At 42.7% G+C, this 20002-nt stretch overlaps 1 protein-coding gene across 10 annotated transcripts in view; it reads right to left on the bottom strand.

The window, feature by feature from the left end:
* Nucleotides 1–20002, bottom strand: part of CAMTA1 (calmodulin binding transcription activator 1) — a 1053810-nt gene that overhangs the window by 192825 nt on the left and 840983 nt on the right. For all 10 annotated transcript variants that reach the window (XM_072156284.1, XM_072156283.1, XM_072156282.1 and 7 more), the window contains one exon: nt 10037–10190. In XM_072156284.1, coding sequence (XP_072012385.1) covers nt 10037–10190 — 154 coding nt within the window. The remainder of the gene's footprint in view (nt 1–10036; nt 10191–20002) is intronic.

Genomic DNA, 20002 nt, shown 5'->3' with positions numbered 1-20002 from the left:
TTAACAACTTTGATGTGGAATCCATGAAAACAACCCAAATTTCTGCCTGACACACCTCGTTTGATAAAGGGACGATGTATGGAGGCAGCTATATGGACGACTTTTGGAGGTAGCAATGGAGACAACGTGTGGAGGCTGCTATGGAGACAATTTAATTTGGATAGTGCCTGTATGTGGCAGTCCCAAACATTTTTCAAACCAGAGGAGCAGGTAGGTGGCCCTCCAGTAAAATGGGATAGATTGAGTGCCTGTATGTGGCAGTCCCAAAAATGTTTCAAACCAGAGGAGCAGGTAGGTGGCCCTCCAGTAAAATGGAATAGATTGAGTGCCTGTATGTGGCAGTCCCAAAAATTGTTCAAACCAGAGGAGCAGGTAGGTGGCCCTGCAGTAAAATGGAATAGATTGAGTGCCTGTATGTGGCAGTCCCAAAAATTGTTCAAACCAGAGGAGCAGGTAGGTGGCCCTGCAGTAAAATGGAATAGATTGAGTGCCTGTATGTGGCAGTCCCAAAAATTGTTCAAACCAGAGGAGCAGGTAGGTGGCCCTGCAGTAAAATGGAATAGATTGAGTGCCTGTATGTGGCAGTCCCAAAAATTGTTCAAACCAGAGGAGCAGGTAGGTGGCCCTGCAGTAAAATGGAATAGATTGAGTGCCTGTATGTGGCAGTCCCAAAAATTGTTCAAACCAGAGGAGCAGGTAGGTGGCCCTGCAGTAAAATGGAATAGATTGAGTGCCTGTATGTGGCAGTCCCAAAAATGTTTCAAACCAGAGGAGCAGGTAGGTGGCCCTCCAGTAAAATGGAATAGATTGAGTGCCTGTATGTGGCAGTCCCAAAAATTGTTCAAACCAGAGGAGCAGGTAGGTGGCCCTGCAGTAAAATGGAATAGATTGAGTGCCTGTATGTGGCAGTCCCAAAAATGTTTCAAACCAGAGGAGCAGGTAGGTGGCCCTCCAGTAAAATGGAATAGATTGAGTGCCTGTATGTGGCAGTCCCAAAAATTGTTCAAACCAGAGGAGCAGGTAGGTGGCCCTGCAGTAAAATGGAATAGATTGAGTGCCTGTATGTGGCAGTCCCAAAAATGTTTCAAACCAGAGGAGCAGGTAGGTGGCCCTCCAGTAAAATGGAATAGATTGAGTGCCTGTATGTGGCAGTCCCAAAAATTGTTCAAACCAGAGGAGCAGGTAGGTGGCCCTGCAGTAAAATGGAATAGATTGAGTGCCTGTATGTGGCAGTCCCAAAAATTTTTTAAAACAGAGGACCGGGTAGGTGGCCCTCCAGAAAAATGGAATAGATTGAGTGCCTGTATGTGGCACTCACAAAAATTGTTTCAAACAGAGGACCGGGTAGGTGGCCCTCCAGAAAAATTAAATGCATGAAGTACTATAGCAAGAGCCAGTGGGCCCTGTCAAAAAATAGCCATTTTCCTCTGCTTTACTGTACAAAGAGGAGGAGAAGGAGGAAAATGAGGAGGAGGAGTGGATCAATTATTCAGGTTGAGCTTCCTTCACCTGGTGGAGATTGGAAATTCTGAGAAATCCAGCCTTTATTCATTTTAATAAGCGTCAGCCTGTCAGCGCTGTCAGTCGACAGGCGTGTACGCTTATCGGTGATGATGCCACCAGCTGCACTGAAAACCCGCTCGGACAAGACGCTAGCGGCAGGGCAGGCAAGAACCTCCAAGGCGTACAGCGCCAGTTCGTGCCACATGTCCAGCTTTGAAACCCAGTAGTTGTAGGGAGCTGTGTGATCATTTAGGACGATGGTATGGTCAGCTACGTACTCCCTCACCATCTTTCTGTAAAGATCAGCCCTACTCTGCCGAGACTGGGGACAGGTGACAGTGTCTTGCTGGGGTGACATAAAGCTGGCAAAAGCCTTGTAAAGCGTACCCTTGCCAGTGCTGGACAAGCTGCCTGCTCGCCTACTCTCCCTCGCTACTTGTCCCGCAGAACTACGCACTCTGCCGCTAGCGCTGTCAGAAGGGAAATACTGTTTCAGCTTGTGCACCAGGGCCTGCTGGTATTCATGCATTCTCACACTCCTTTCCTCTCCAGGGATGAGAGTGGGAAGATTTTGCTTGTACCGTGGGTCCAGGAGAGTGAACACCCAGTAATCGGTGCTGGAATAAATTCTTTGAACGCGAGGGTCACGGGATAGGCAGCCTAGCATGAAATCTGCCATATGCGCCAGAGTACCAACGCGTAAGAATTCACTCCCCTCACTGGCCTGACTGTCCATTTCCTCCTCCTCCAACTCCTCCAACTCCTCTTCTTCTGCCCATACACGCTGAACAGTGAAGGACTCAACAATGGTCCCCTCTTGTGTCTCGCCAACATTCTCCTCCTCTTCCTCCTCATCCTCCTCCACCTCCACCTCCTCCGATATGCGCTGAGAAACAGACCTCAGGGTGCTTTGGCTATCAACAAGGGAATATTCTTCCCCCGTCTCTTGTGACGAGCGCAAAGCTTCCGACTTCATGCTGACCAGAGAGTTTTTCAACAGGCCAAGCAGCGGGATGGTGAGGCTGATGATGGCGGCATCGCCACTGACCATCTGTGTTGACTCCTCAAAGTTACTCAGCACCTGACAGATATCAGACATCCACGTCCACTCCTCATTGTAGACTTGAGGAAGCTGACTGACCTGACTACCAGTTCTGGTGGAAGTTGACATCTGGCAGTCTACAATCGCTCTGCGCTGCTGGTAAACTCTGGATAACATGGTCAGTGTTGAATTCCACCTCGTGGGCACGTCGCACAACAGTCGGTGAGCGGGCAGTTGGAGGCGGCGCTGCGCTGCCCTGAGAGTGGCAGCATCTGGGCTGGACTTCCTGAAATGCGCACAGATGCGGCGCACCTTCGTGAGCAAATCAGACAGATTGGGGTATGTCTTGAGGAAACGCTGCACTATCAGATTTAACACATGGGCCAGGCATGGCACATGTGTCAGTCTGCCGAGTTGCAGAGCCGCCACCAGGTTACGGCCGTTGTCACACACAACCATTCCCGGCTTGAGGTTCAGCGGTGCCAGCCACAGATCAGTCTGCGCCGTGATGCCCTGTAATAGCTCTTGGGCGGTGTGCCTTTTGTCGCCTAGGCTCAGCAGTTTGAGCACCGCCTGCTGTCGCTTAGCGACGGCACTGCTGCTGTGCCTAGAGCTACCGACTGATGGCGCCATGCCCACGGATGGTAGTTCGGAGGAGGAGGTGGAGGAGGGGTGGGAGGAGGAGGAGGCATAGTAGGCCTGAAACACCTGGACCGAGGTAGGCCCCGCAATCCTCGGCGTCGGCAGTATATGAGCAGCCCCAGGGTCAGACTCGGTCCCAGCCTCCACCAAGTTAACCCAATGTGCCGTCAGCGATATATAGTGGCCCTGCCCGGCAGCACTCGTCCACGTGTCCGTGGTCAGGTGGACCTTGTCAGAAACGGCGTTGGTCAGGGCACGGATGATGTTGTCTGACACGTGCTGGTGCAGGGCTGGGACGGCACATCGGGAAAAGTAGTGGCGGCTGGGGACCGAATACCGAGGGGCGGCCGCCGCCATGAGGTTGCGAAAGGCCTCGGTCTCTACTAGCCTATAGGGCAGCATCTCCAGGCTAAGCAATCTGGAGATGTGCACATTAAGGGCTTGGGCGTGCGGGTGGGTTGCACTATATTTGCGTTTCCGCTCCAGCGTCTGGGGTATGGAGAGCTGAACGCTGGTGGATGCTGTGGAGGATCGTGGAGGCGACGATGGGGTTTTTGTGCCAGGGTCCTGGGCAGGGGGCTGACTAGCAGCTGACACAGGGGAAGGAGCAGTGGTGTGCACGGCCGGAGGTGAACGGGCTTGTTGCCACTGAGTGGGGTGCTTAGCATTCATATGCCTGCGCATACTGGTGGTAGTTAAGCTAGTAGTGGTGGAACCCCTGCTGAGCCTGGTTTGGCAAATGTTGCACACCACAGTCCGTCGGTCATCCGGTGTTTCCTTAAAGAACCTCCACACTTCTGAAGATCTAGCCCTCGCCGCAAGAGCCCTCACCACGGGAGCTTCACTAGTTGACAGTGGCGCTGATGCACCAGCTCTGGCCCTGCCTCTCCGTCTGGCCCCACCACTGCCTCTTCCAACCTGTTCAGGTCGAGGACTCTCCTCCGTCTCAGAAGCACTGTGTTCACCCGGCCTCTCAACCCAGCTTGGGTCTGTCACCTCATCATCCTCCGATCCCTCAGTCTGCTCCCCCCTCGGACTTCCTGCCCTGACAACAACTTCCCCACTGTCTGACAACCGTGTCTCCTCATCGTCGGACACCTCTTTACACACTTCCACTACGTCAAGAAGGTCATCATCACCCACAGACTGTGACTGGTGGAAAACCTGGGCATCGGAAAATTGCTCAGCAGCAACCGGACAAGTGGTTTGTGACTGTGGGAAGGGTCCAGAAAACAGTTCCTCAGAGTATGCCGGTTCAAATGCCAAATTTTCCTGGGAGGGGGCAGACTGGGGGGGAGGAGGCTGAGGTGCAGGAGCTGGAGGAGTGGCGATTTCGGTGACATGGGTGGACTGCGTGGAAGACTGACTGGTGGTGGACAAATTGCTCGAAGCATTGTCAGCAATCCACGACATCACCTGTTCGCACTGTTCTGGCCTCAACAGTGCTCTACCACGAGTCCCAGTAACTTCAGACATGAACCTAGGGAGTGTAGCTCTGCGGCGTTCCCCTGCTCCCTCATCAGCAGGTGGTGTCTCACCCCGCCCAGGACCACGGCCTCTGACCCCTGCAGTAGTTGGACGCCCACGTCCCCGCCCTCGTCCTCTACCCCTAGCCCTCGGGTTAAACATTTTTAAAATGAGAGTTATAACTTTATTTTTTTTTTTACTTTTTTTTGTTTTTTTTTGTGTTTTTTTTTTTTTTTTGTGTTTTTTGTTTTTTTTTGAGTTTTTAAAACCAAACAATGCTATCCTATTGCTATGGCTATTTTCTAGCCAAGTATCAAAGGAAGCACAGTACTATGCCAGATGAGATGACACTGAGTTATTGCCTAATAGAAATCCAACCCCTACTTAATTTTGCCACTTCGGCCTTTGCTATGGATATGTGCGCCACTAAGCGCAGAACACAGCGGTCGCAAGTCCCACTACAAATTGCTCAGAATTGGCAAGTACATGCACTGCAGAAACTACAGCCACCAGCAGATCAACCAGAAATCAAATATATAGAACGCTACTGTAGGCTTCAAGATCAAGAAGCTGTTTGTATTCTCCTATGGCTATTTTCTAGCCAAGTATCAAAGGAAGCACAGTACTATGCCGGATGAGATGACACTGAGTTATTGCCTAATAGAAATCCAACCCCTACTGAATTTTGCCACTTCGGCCTTTGCTATGGATATGTGCGCCACTAAGCGCAGAACACAGCGGTCGCAAGTCTCACTACAAATTGCTCAGAATTGGCAAGTACATGCACTGCAGAAACTACAGCCACCAGCAGATCAACCAGAAATCAAATATATAGAACGCTACTGTAGGCTTCAAGAAGCTGTTTGTATTCTCCTATGGCTATTTTCTAGCCAAGTATCAAAGGAAGCACAGTACTATGCCGGATGAGATGACACTGAGTTATTGCCTAATAGAAATCCAACCCCTACTGAATTTTGCCACTTCGGCCTTTGCTATGGATATGTGCGCCACTAAGCGCAGAACACAGCGGTCGCAAGTCCCACTACAAATTGCTCAGAATTGGCAAGTACATGCACTGCAGAAACTACAGCCACCAGCAGATCAACCAGAAATCAAATATATAGAACGCTACTGTAGGCTTCAAGATCAAGAAGCTGTTTGTATTCTCCTATGGCTATTTTCTAGCCAAGTATCAAAGGAAGCACAGTACTATGCCGGATGAGATGACACTGAGTTATTGCCTAATAGAAATCCAACCCCTACTGAATTTTGCCACTTCAGCCTTTGCTATGGATATGTGCGCCACTAAGCGCAGAACACAGCGGTCGCAAGTCTCACTACAAATTGCTCAGAATTGGCAAGTACATGCACTGCAGAAACTACAGCCACCAGCAGATCAACCAGAAATCAAATATATAGAACGCTACTGTAGGCTTCAAGAAGCTGTTTGTATTCTCCTATGGCTATTTTCTAGCCAAGTATCAAAGGAAGCACAGTACTATGCCAGATGAGATGACACTGAGTTATTGCCTAATAGAAATCCAACCCCTACTGAATTTTGCCACTTCAGCCTTTGCTATGGATATGTGCGCCACTAAGCGCAGAACACAGCGGTCGCAAGTCTCACTACAAATTGCTCAGAATTGGCAAGTACATGCACTGCAGAAACTACAGCCACCAGCAGATCAACCAGAAATCAAATATATAGAACGCTACTGTAGGCTTCAAGAAGCTGTTTGTATTCTCCTATGGCTATTTTCTAGCCAAGTATCAAAGGAAGCACAGTACTATGCCAGATGAGATGACACTGAGTTATTGCCTAATAGAAATCCAACCCCTACTGAATTTTGCCACTTCAGCCTTTGCTATGGATATGTGCGCCACTAAGCGCAGAACACAGCGGTCGCAAGTCTCACTACAAATTGCTCAGAATTGGCAAGTACATGCACTGCAGAAACTACAGCCACCAGCAGATCAACCAGAAATCAAATATATAGAACGCTACTGTAGGCTTCAAGAAGCTGTTTGTATTCTCCTATGGCTATTTTCTAGCCAAGTATCAAAGGAAGCACAGTACTATGCCAGATGAGATGACACTGAGTTATTGCCTAATAGAAATCCAACCCCTACTGAATTTTCCCACTTCGGTCTTTGCTATGGATATGTGTGCCACTAAGAGCTAAACACAACGGTAGCAAGTCCCCCTGCTAATTCCTCACAAAATGGTAAAATATGCAAATTAAAATAAAAAAAGTAGAACGTTATTGTAGCCCTAAGAAGGGCTGTTGGGTTCTTTGAGAATCACTCCTGCCTAACAGTAAGCTAATAGAACACCCTAACGCTTTCCCTGAGCAGCAGCAGCTCTCTCCCTAGCGGCATCCAGAGACAGAATGATCCGAGCAGCGCGGCCAGCGGCTAGTCTATCCCAGGGTCACCTGATCTGGCCAGCCAACCACTGCTATCGACGTGTAAGGGTACCACGTCATGCTGGGTGGAGTGCAGAGTCTCCTGGCTTGTGATTGGCTCTGTTTCTGGCCGCCAAAAAGCAAAACGGCGGGAGCTGCCATTTTCTCGAGCGGGCGAAGTATTCGTCCGAGTAACGAGCAGTTTCGAGTACCCTAATGCTCGACCGAGCATCAAGCTCGGACGAGCATGTTCGCTCATCTCTACTTAACAACCCTACCTATGGTTAGAGATAAGCAACTCATCCAAGATTTGATATGCCGCAGCTCTGGTAAATCTTTCATAAGATTTAATTTGGAGCGGAATCCATTACCATGTATTTTCTTGGTTTTTTTCATATGAACAATATTAAGGTGTTCAGGTATATATGACCTTACAGCATTTTTTTGTATGAAGTAGCAACATTCAATTCATAAAATATGTATTTATTATGAACTCATGAACTGGGTGGATCTTCCATCCTTTAGGGCTATTCTCATGAACAGTATTTATGACACAACCGTATAGCCACAGTCTATAGAAGTGCCAAAAAAAGTATATTTGCTAAGCTACTTTTGGGACATGCAACTTTCCATTCTGTCCAGTCCCAGGATGATAGGCAAAGGAAACCTGTTAAAGGAATAGGAGGCATCCCCTGGGACCCTTATGGCTCAAGTATTTATAACTAAACTTGTGGATATGTCATAAATATGGTGCAACATGTCATAAATATTGTTCATTACAATAAATGTGATGTCTGGGAGTGTTGAGCAGTGTTTGGCCAATGAGAAACCCTTCACTTCTTACCAAGCACACCCTTGTAAAATGCACAGTAATTGGGCTAGGTATCCACTTTAATGGGACTGCACTGCACATATGCCATATTGAATGTGATGTAGCTGCCCTGTGGAAGCACCATGACCACTTCGTGCAGACAATTGGTGGATGGTGTTGCATGACTTCCCTACCGCTGATTTCAAATTTTATTAAATTTAAGAATTGATTGAGATCCATTTTCTGAAACACGGAAAAGCCTTTAACCCCCATCTCCCCATCTTGAATCTCCATCTTCAACACCCAGGGTTCCAGATGGCATAGGTCATGACATTTGGGTAGTTCATCAGTATCAGATTGGAGAGGGTTTGACTTGCAGGACCCTGATTTTAGTCTGTTAATTTACTGGGGTGCCAGAAATAAGACCAACACCAATCTAATATGGTTGCATTAACTCTATTGTAAAGCTCTAGAAAAACCTTTTTAATATTATTGCAAAAACATTTTTAGCTCCTGGACAACTTCTTTAAAGAAACTTCTGCACAAAAGCAGGGCTTATTGGTAAACTTTTGTAAAGAGCTAATTAATAAGAAGTTCTTGCAAAAGCCTATATAAAAAAACACAAGCATCGGCCGCCCCAGGGGTAACTGGTCCTGTTAACTGCAATTTAATATTAGGTCTAAAGCTATAGATTTTCCTTCTACTTTCAAAATGTAATGATTAAGTTCACTCCCAATTTAATTTATTCCAGATTTTTGCTACATTGTTTTAGTAAGTAGTTGGTAGGAGAGCTGCGCTCCTCTGCATGTTAGTTTGCAAGCGGCATTAACATTCAGTTCACTGTGCCAGTCTGTGCTCTGAAAGCCAGTAGAGCGTTCCCGATCCCAGACACGGTATCAAGCAGCATTCAGAGAGGATTTCAATGAACATGATTATTAAATCATCAATATGGCAATTTTAGTGACTGCAAACACTTTTTAAAGAAGAATTTGTATAGGGTATAAATATATTTAAATATTCAATATAACATTTTTAAGGGGGGAGTATCTCTATTCTTATATTTCCTATCCAATGTGTATCCAAAAGTTAAAATCTTAAAGGGCACCTACCACCACGATTGTACCTATAAAGGTAGATCAGGTGGTAGGTGGATGAATGGGACGTAAGGATAGCCCTTTTTGGGCTAATCCTTACGTCCCGGCTATCCTTTTGTAAAATTTAATGTCTTTATATGCTAATTTTTTTAAGCGGCTACTGGGGCGTGGAGTAGCCAGACATGAGGATACTAGTCGCGGCTACTCCAGGCCCCAGTAGCCTCGTTCCTCCGCCTACCAGGTAATCTTCGGCGTGCAGCTCCTCATATCTGCACGCCCTCCTGTGAATACCAGAACGCAGGCGTACGGGTGCACGGCCGTAACTCCGAGGCCAGCGCTACTGCGCATGCGCAGAACGCCGGGTACTAGGACGAGGTAGCGCAGCTACGAGGAGCTGCGCGCCGAAGATTACCTGTTAGGCGGAGGAACGAGGATACTGGGACGTGGAGTAGCCACGACTAGTAGCCTCATGTCCGGCTACTCCACGCCCCAGTAGCCGCTTAAAAAAATTAGCATATAAAGACATTTAAGTTTACAAAAGGATAGCCGGGACGTAAGGATTAGCCCAAAATGGGCTTTCCTTACGTCCCATTCATCCACCTACCACCCGTTCTACCTTTATAGATAGAATCGTGGTGGTAGGTTCCCTTTAAATTGACTAGGATTAGAAACAGCGCCATCCTGTGTCCTGAGGCCGTGTTTTGAACTTCAGCCCAGCTTCACTAAAATGTATGCTTCTGAGCTACTATACCATGTATCATGGATTTTTGGGGGTCTTCAGAAAAGTGCTTGTAACCAGGCATTGGCATAAAATAGAAAAATAGTATTACTTTCATGCAGAAATCACTATGGGATGACCCCAGGATTATTAGAGTCACATTACTGGAAAGTGGGAGCTTTTTGAAAATTGGGGATGATCCTTTAATTTTGGTTTTCCCAACAGATATGTATATAAGGTGACTCCAGATAAGCTTCCAAGCAGGGTTTTTCTATGAGAACCACATCACTGGGACATGAACATATGCTAGAAGACTTTATGTGTAGAATGCTTAGTAATACACAGGCTACTTACACATAGGTTTTAGCTGTCCTATAAGTTCTTCCTTCGTCCATTTTGCCCATTCCTTCTTGTCTGTGTTGATCGAACAAAGAATAGGACCGCATGGCTTCCCACAATCCTCTATGGCTGGAACATTCAAATAATGTACCAATACAATGTCAGGATTCTGAAACAAAAACCAAAATGAGGATGTTAGCATAAAAATATTCCAGTTAGGATTTTTATTTAAAAGGTGGACGATGAAGCCTTGAAGTTAATAGGTTATCAATCACATAGTGGGAGAGCAGAAAACTTTTCAGAAAACCAACATAAGACCAATGAGGAAATCTGAAAACATCACTGAAATATTGTATCTAGTGATGAGCGAGTATACTCGTCCGAGCTTGATGCTCGGTCGAGTATTAGCATACTCGGACCGGCTCGTTGCTCGGACGAGTATTTGCCCTGCTCGATAACGAGCATTTAATTAAAAAAAAAAAGTAAAAAGATACAATTAAAACATTTAATTTAATTGTTTAATTGAAGAAAACAGTGAAAGAACACTGTTGTTCTTCACACATATTGTTCTTCAAATACTATTGCGGAGAACACCGTTCTGCACGCGTGTCTCCGGAACATATCGCAGATGTTCCCGAACATCTGCAATCTGTTCTGCACTGTGTTCTTTCACTGTGCTCGTTCAGTTTGTAATTTTACTGAAAAATGCTCGGGTCTCCCATTGATTTCAATGGGGCTCGTTACTCGAAACGAGCACTCGAGCATCGGGAAATGTTCGGCTCGAGTAACGAGCACCCGAGCATTTTAGTGCTTGCTCATCTCTAATTGTATCCATTGACATCAGAGGACATTGAACTTTTATGGGAACAAATTCCAAAGCAACTATGTTGAGAACATTTCATTGCTAAGGCCAATCATGCCACAATTATGTGTCCAAAGAGAGAGTTGACCCACGCCCCTAGTATTTTCTTTAGGTCGCACCAACTATGCCAGATTTTTTTTTATCTCCATTGTTAGCAAACCTAGTAGCCTCTAAGTAGCCCCATAAATCATGAAAGTATGTAAACGGCAGTTTCCAGGGTTGTTCACGGCGCCAATCACTCGGATTTCATCTTTTTCATAATTCAATTTCTTTATTGATAAGCTTGGTAATATGTGTTTACTATTACTATTACTACTCCGCAACATAATATATATATAATATAAACTACCCAGTGCAGTTATCATCTGTGTATTAACCATCCGGAGATGTCATATTTATGCTTTTTAATGATTTTATAATAGATATGAAATAATGTACTAATTGATTATTTATGCATATTTTTAATTTTACATTTTTATTATCATCTGGTCGCATCTATATTTTTTATGTGTTATTGACATGTACCTATTTGAGTGTTCTTTTAGTTTAAACACACCCACCAGTTGTCACTGATTGGTTTTATTAATGAATAATATTACAATTATGTTTTTGTTTACATCCTGACGTCATGCTGACATAAGGTCTACCCCATTCTCGTGCTAAAAAAGCCAGTTTATTAGTCATACATGTTTTTATGTTGTTTTAAGCTTTATATAATTGAGGAAGAGCCTAGTTCCGGCTCAAAACGCATATTACCAAGCTTATCAATAAAGAAATTGAATTATGAAAAAGATGAAATACGAGTGATTGGCTCCATAAACAAGCCTGGAAGCTGCCGTTTACATACTTTACCTTCTTCTGTGGCAAAGCTGTTACCACTAAGTCCAGGACGGCTGCCTAAATCACCTAAAAGTCCAAGCTGTTTTACGTGTTGCACCGGCTGTACAACCGGAAGAGGTGAGCATATTTTCAATAAAATAGAAATTATTCGACCCTAAATTGTTTTCACACATGTGGCACCCGCATTGTCTCTCTTTCTTGTTTTGATTCCATAAATCATGAAAAGGATGGAGGGTAGAACAACACAGCCCCATTATAGTAAGCTTAGTGTAACATAGCAATGGGACCCCTCTCTGACCACAGCCAATACATGCCTACTATTATTATATGGAAACTTGTAGAAGCCGTAGGGGCACGTTTCTTAAGGTCCATGCACCAGTTTTCTGTCGGACTTTGAACATTCTTATGTGTGCAAACTGCTTGCACAGGTATTTAAGAAGTGCCTGTGCCACATTCGTGTAGCATGCGGCTGCACTATTCTTCACACTGAAATAAGCGTTTTGGTGCAAAGTCGGACCATGCGCCACATTTATCATGTAAAATACGAAAGAAGTGTGTCACAGGCCCCTTGTTAAAGGTGCACCAAGAAAAGTTGGTGCACTGTGTCGGGGCAGTGCAGGGAGCTTCAGATTCATGAAGAACAGGGGCCACAATTCATAAATCTAGCGCCCTCTGCACACTACACTGGCAAACTGCACATAGTTTTTAGTAAATGTGCCCCATAATGTCATACAGTCACATGGTTCCTGAAAAACTAAACCAGCCATTACATGCCTACATTTTATTCTAAACAGACCCATGCAAAGTTATAGATAAACTTCTTCTATATCATAGTGGAATATGAAAAATTTTATTTTTGTTACATCTCATTAGATGTATCTTATCATGAGGTTTTGAGCATACCGTAGCTACTTATGGGCAGGGCTATGAAACTTAGGCGTCCAATGACTTTCTATTCTTACTTTTATAAAACCTGTCTTTATCAAAATAATTTTGATGGAAGGCTGGCATCAGATGAGAAAAATGAATTACATGTGTTGTAAAAAGCTCAATCATTGTTTGCACCGTTCTTCTTCTTGTTGTCCTAATATTAAGTCTCTATGAAGAGGACAAAGCAAGTCCTGGCTCAGACTGATATAGGGGCATTTTGAAGCCAGAGCACTTATTAAGCAATTGAAGGGCACTTACCCTTTAATTAATAAGTTTACATATATAAAAATAATAATTATTTTATAATAGGATGAAAAATGTTTTGGAACATATTTGTGTGTAGTAAACATTGCCAACTGCGTTCACAGTACTCTACAATAGATTAAGAGGAACCACTTCCAAAAGTTCATTGCACGGCCTTGATTTAATGTCACTAATGAAACCAACCTCATCATTTGCGAAATTACTTCTCTCCAAATTCTTTGCTAAAATTATAGATAATTATTACTTTCAGTTAATCCCGCAATACCCACTTATCTTAATTCCCCAATTCTAACTTTTTAACGAAAATAGTGATCTGCCACAATTACGTCCCACCGACACAGGCTTCATTAGTGGAAACACCAGAATAATGTTTACTCTTCCTGAATGAATCCTTTTAATAGGCTGAAGCGATAATAATTTATACTTGCTGGTTTCCATGGTAGCTCCAGAGGCACAATAACAAACATATGGTTGTGATATCTATAGCTCAGCCGGTTTATCAGTGTGCTACTATGTCACTAATTTAGAAACAGAAAAAAATGCAATTCTATACAAATATGTTATAAAAGAAATAATAAAAACAAGCTATAAAAAGATAGGAGGTTTAACTAATAACACGCCAGTAAAATTCCCAATCATGTGAATGTTTGCTACATCTGTACATCTCCTATGCAAGTTTACATAAAAATCATTTCCAGTTGATGGTAATGATCTCTCAGAAGGGTGGTCCCAAACTTTTGTAATAACCAATGGTGCCTTCATATATATCCATTATAGGTACTCTATTACTACTTTCTATGAGTAATTCTACTGGCTCCTTGCACAAGTAACTTAAAAAAATTTGGCTATAAAATACTAATGGTAGACTCCTAAAACATGCTTACTCATCAAGAGGTCTTTCCTGCAGTATTTTTATTCGATCCTGGGACAGGGCAATTTTTCTAAAAAAGAGTTTGATAAAATATGCTAATTAGCCAGAGGTGTTCAGGCTTACATAACCTCTTGGCTCTGGGGGCGGTTAATTTATGCACGGCCCCGTTATTCGTAATACAGCCAGGTCCCACCTTCTGACCATTCAGACGCAGTCAGCTGACGTCATCGGAAGTTTGAATGATGCTATTATGTACAAGAATATAACTACTATAATACTGCTCCCTATGTACAAGAATATAACCAATAAAATACTGCCCCTATGTACAAGAATATAACTACTATAATACTGCCCCCTATGTACAAGAATATAACTACTATAATATTGCCCCTATGTACAAGAATGTAACTACTATAATACTGCTCCCTATGTACAAGAATATAACTACTATAATACTGCCCCCTATGTACAGGAAGATAACTACTATAATACTGCTCCGTATGTACAAGAATATAACTGCCATAATACTTCTCCTGTGTAAAAGAATGTAACTTCTATAATATTGTTCCCTATGTAGAAGAATATATCTAAAATAATACTGCCCCATATGTACAAGAATATAACTACTATAATACTGTCTCCAATGTACAAGAATATGAATATAGTACAGCTCATGTGTACACAAATAGAACTACTATAATGCTGCTCTGATTTTTGAGAATATAACTACTATAATACAGTCTCCTGTGTTCAAGAACATAACTTCTATAATACGGCCCCAACGTACAAGAATTTGACTACTTTAGTACTGCTCCTATGTGCAGGAATATAACTACTATAATACTGCTCCTAAGTACAAGAATATAACTACTATCATACTGCCTCATATGTACAAGAATATAACTACTATAATACTGCTCCTATGTACAATAATATAACTACCATAATACTGTCCCCTATGTACAAGAATATAACTACTATAATACTGCCCCCTATGTACAAGAATATAACTACTATAATACTGTCTCCTATGTACAAGAATATAACTACTATAATACTGCTCCTATGTACAAGAATATAACTACTATAATACTGCTCCTATGTACAAGAATATAACTACTATAATAGTGCCCCCTATGTACAAGAATATAACTACTATAATACTGCTCCTATGTACAATAATATAACTACCATAATACTGTCCCCTATGTACAAGAATATAACTACTATAATACTGCTCCTACGTGCAGGAATATAACTACTATAATACTGCCCCCGCTGTACAAGTATATAACTACTATAATACTGCCCCCGCTGTACAAGTATATAACTACTATAATACTGCCCCCTATGTACAAGAACTAAACTACTACCATACTACTGTCTTCTTCTATGAATGGTAGTAATGTTGTCTTATTTGTACAAGAAATTTGCTACTAGGGTGCTGTCCATTATGCAAAAGTGCTATAATGCTGCACCTTATGGGTAAGGATATTGATAGAATACAGTATATAGTACTGCCTCCTATGTATTGAAGTATATAGCAGGTTACTTGATTATGATTTAAGTTCTTCTTTAAAGGGTTACATTTGGGTCAGCCAGAACAGCAAATATCTTTTTTTTTCATAGTGAATGGCTTTTTTACTAGATCTAGTCTTGACCTTAAATACACATTGAGGACTGCATGATCCTGCCTGTAATGCTGGGAGTGTATTTACTTCTCTCAGGGCTCAGCATTCATGGATGGATGAAGTGCCTCTTCATAGCTGAGTTTCCAGGAAGACATTAAACTAGAGTGGAGATTTCTTTTGTATGTTGTGTAAATTATTTGGCATTCATCTACTTGAGGCCACTGAATGAAATGCTAACACTGGAATAGTATGTCAACTCCATTTTTTAAAATATCCACATCTATCCACTCTATCTATCTATATACAATATCCATCCATCTATTTATATCCATATATGCAATATCTATCTATCTATCTATCTTCTATGTACAATATCTATCTATCTATCTATCTATATACAATATCCATCCATCTATTTATATCCATATATGCAATATCTATCTATCTATCTTCTATCTACAATATCTATCTATCTATCTATCTATCTATCTATCTATCTATCTGTCTGTCTATCTATCTCTGTCTATCTATCTATCTATCTATCTATCTATCTATCTATCTATCTATCTATCTATCGAGAAAAAGCAGCACAGTCCTTGAGAAAAAGAGTTCATGGGTGCTATCCTCACTCTCACCAGTCAGAGTGTAGTATATATCCAAAGAATGAAAACAGGCAGCACTCCAAAATAGTGCAAAAAACAAGGGTGTTTATTCCACCTCCCAGCAGTTTCATTCTTTGGATATCTATCTATCTATCTATCTATCTATCTATCTATCTATCTATCTATCTATCTAATCATATTTATCTATCTATCTATCTATCTAATCATATCTATCTATCTATCTATCTATCTATCTACGAATGGAAAAGGCAGGCAGCACTCCAAGGCTCAAATCAAATGTGAGTGATTTTTATTGAAACGGGTAGCGACGTTTCGGTGTTGGACACCTTTTTCAAGGCTTGAAAAAGGTGTCCAATAGTCTGAGACACAGCGAGCAGGCCCAGCGCCAGCACCCGGCCAACCCGAGCAAGTGCCGTGGCCCCGGGATACTGGAGGGGCCCACTCGGGCTCTGTTGCCCAGGGGCCCACTAAAACCTGGAGCCGGTCCTGACAGCGAGAGTGCACAGCTGTGTGTATGAGTCCCTAGAAATACATGAAGCTGTGAGACAGTTCAAAACCTCAGATGTATCTCCTGAGAAAACAATGTTCACGTGCAGTAGGCCTAAGAAGGAAAGGTACCGCCAGCTCTGTAGAGATGAATGGGGCAGCCATTACATCGGACCCCATTCTTGTGATTTGTGCAGGTCCCATCACTGAGACCACCACCGATCAGCAAGTCAGGCCCTATCCTGTGGATAGGGCTTAACTTACTACGATGGGACAACCCCTTTAAAGGTGAAGTTTATTTGATGTTCCACAGATACTTTAACTGCAATTTGGATATTGGAGTGTTGCGTGTATCTATCTACAAAAATATAGATATAGCAGTTACACTAAAGAATAAACATATAGGGGCAGATTTATCAAGCTGTCTAAAAGTAAGAATGGCAACCAATTACAGCTCCCCTTTAAAATATTTCTGATCACTGGTAAAATGAAAGCTGAGCTGTAATTGGTTGCCACAGCAACTAAGAAAATTGGGCCACATTTATCACTTTTGTGCGCCTAAATGTAGTAGTTGCGCCTAAATTCTGGCGCACTGTTTTGCCAGAATTATCACAAGCAACAACCATCTGTGATAAGTTAAGTTCCTGCATCTTATTAATCACTTTACTTTAACACAGTTTAAGGGCGATTTTGGCGCAGTTTCGGCGCAATGATAGATTGAGGCACTTACATGTGATTCTGCTACAAGCTCCTCTCTGCTTCTCCCACAGCCCAGAATGAAGATAACACTCACAGCAGCACCCAGGTGTGTGACACCCAGCACCCAGTGACCTCCTCAGCAGGGGCTTCTCCTGGAGGGGATCCCCCAGTGCTGGTCTCCTGCTGCACCCCTGTAATTCTGCACAGTATCCCCCTCAGACACACTGGTCATACTGTGCAGAATTACATGGGGGACACTTGTCTGTACTGTCTGCAACATTCTGCAAAGTTCTCAGCTCTTGCTTTGAGCTCAGGAGTCTGCAGAATGTTTTGTAAATAGAAGGTGATGAACTGTAAATAGAGTCTGCAGCTCCTGTCTGCAGAGCATTGAAAAGGAACTCCATAGCTAAATTTTAAAAAATTTGGGGGAAATGGATGGATACGGCGGGTCTGCCATCGCAACAGCTGTTACAAATAAGGTCAAGTTTGCAATATCAGCTCTCCCTAGCTGTATAGGCAAGTTAGTTATTTGGATACATTGGTAAAGATAGGGAGTATTATCATTTTTGGGCACATATGCCCTACCATTCGGAGATGACTCTGGGGGGGTTGGATGGGGGGGGGGTATTATTTTTGGGGGGGTTTCTTTTTTGCTATGTAATGTTATGTTGTTCACTTGAAATTCATGATATGGCAGATATCCTTAGGTCTTTTGTACTCCAGGATTGCGGGATAATATAGGCCATGCTTGGCCAACTCAGTATGTATCTCCTCATAATGTACATTTGACCAACTGAAATGGATAATTGTTGTGGGTTATTGTAAAAGTTTATTAAAATCAATAAAAATAAATTTGATTAAAAACAAGAAATGAGCTGTTCTGCAAAGGGGCTCAGTGCTTTCTTCTCAGTTATCGCCACCTTCGGGCTGGAGTGTTTTTGCGCCCGTTTTTGCGCCTAAATGAAAACGTTGCAAATATCATTAGATGGAGCAAAACATCTGGATTGGTAAGATAGATGAGGGAAAGCTGGTTATTTTCGCTGTGCGGCTAGTTTGGCATTCAGTTGCAAAAATGGCACAAAAACGGTGCGCCTGAATGAAAAGGCGCAACAATAACAGAAAAAACGAGTGATACATGTGGCCCATTCTTACTTTTAGACAACTTGATAAATCTTGCCTGTATACATAAAAAATATGCATGCACACCGCCTGTTCCGCTAGCGCAATGGAGGGAGTGCATAAATTAAACTACGAGGCTCCCTGAATCGCTAGGGTGACGTAGCCTAAGCACCCCAGGGAAATTTGCATAACTTTTATTACTCTATATTTCCGCAATTGCAGCACATACAGTTATGATAAAAGAAGTCCTGAGGAACGATGGTCCTCAGGAACTTCTTATTAGGACATGTCTACTATTTAATACCAGGTGCTACAGACTTTACACTGTTTTTCTGAGGTTGCTTACATGTTTATTCTCTTTATTATTTATCTATGTATCAATTTTTCTGTTTATTCTTCCACTATCAATCTATCTCTGTATAGTGCATGTCACAATCTACTAGTGGCAAGTTGTAACATAGGTTGGACTCAACCCAATGACTTCAGTGCGGAAAAGCTGGAGTCTGTCATCATAAACAATATATCACTCTTTATATTACCACTATTATTATTATTATAGTTCTATAATATAGTGTAGCATAATTTGTCCCCTTCAAACACATTATAGAATTACAGATGATATAATTCCTGTGAAATGGTAACAATCTGTTACACAGAAGGAAACCCTCTTTCTATACATTAACCCTAAGCAGAATCCTCGCACTATTACACGTCAATCTCCAAAGCAACGTCTCTGCAAATGGCTGCTATTTGAAGTCCTGGATGGTACATTACCGCAAGAAATGTGTTCTGTAATCAGTTAAGGCGTTTTGATTCATTGTTATTTCCTAAGGCAGCACAAAGTCATGCCGCTTATTCTCCCCGGTAAGGATAGCGCCTTCTTAATATAAATGGCAAGTAGATTGAATATTTCTAAGAGCAGCGTTATATCCTACATGCTGAACTGGCTTATTGAAGTGCAAAAGATTTACTATATACACATAAACTACATAAAAATGGTATTGTATGGCACTGTACTGCACTGTGCTGAAAGGAGTCACCCTATTCAGACAATAATTATTGGTTGTCCAGTCAATAATCTGTGCTGGAATAGGACAACAAGTGTTTAAAGGAACACTCCAGTGAAAGCTAACTCATTGAATAATGTATGGTGCAGGGCCTGAAGGGAGGAGCATGACTCCTGATTTTCATTCTATTGTTAGATCCCTGCCAGGACCTGAAGTCATGCTCCTCTCTTCAGGCCCTGCACAATGTATAATTCTATGAATCAGTTGTGACTGGAGTGTTCCTTTAATTCTCCTTCAGTGCCCCCTATTGTACAAGTGAAACATTACACAATTTATTAATACAATGGATATTGTAGCCGGTCTGTAATCCACCTAATGGGTGAGGGTCCTAACTGGAGGATCGCTACCATAGTCAAACATTTTGAAAGGTCTATCCAGGATTTGCAAAGAGAGTTTTTTTAAAAAAAAAACACTTCTTTTCATTTTAACCCCCCAACATTTCTTAGATGACAATTTGGTGGCAGCGATGCAGTGATGATACGACGCTTCTTTCACATAACTGGCCACAGAAGTGAAGCTTGCACATACAGCATGTACAAATAATGGTCAAATCCTTTTAGTTGAGAATTTCCTTTAAAAAAAGTAAGTA

Source organism: Engystomops pustulosus, chromosome 6 (assembly GCF_040894005.1).
Source record: "Engystomops pustulosus chromosome 6, aEngPut4.maternal, whole genome shotgun sequence".
NCBI classification, from domain to species: Eukaryota; Metazoa; Chordata; class Amphibia; order Anura; family Leptodactylidae; genus Engystomops; species Engystomops pustulosus.
Note: the sequence above shows the minus strand (reverse complement) of the source record. Positions and strands in the feature narration are given on the sequence as shown.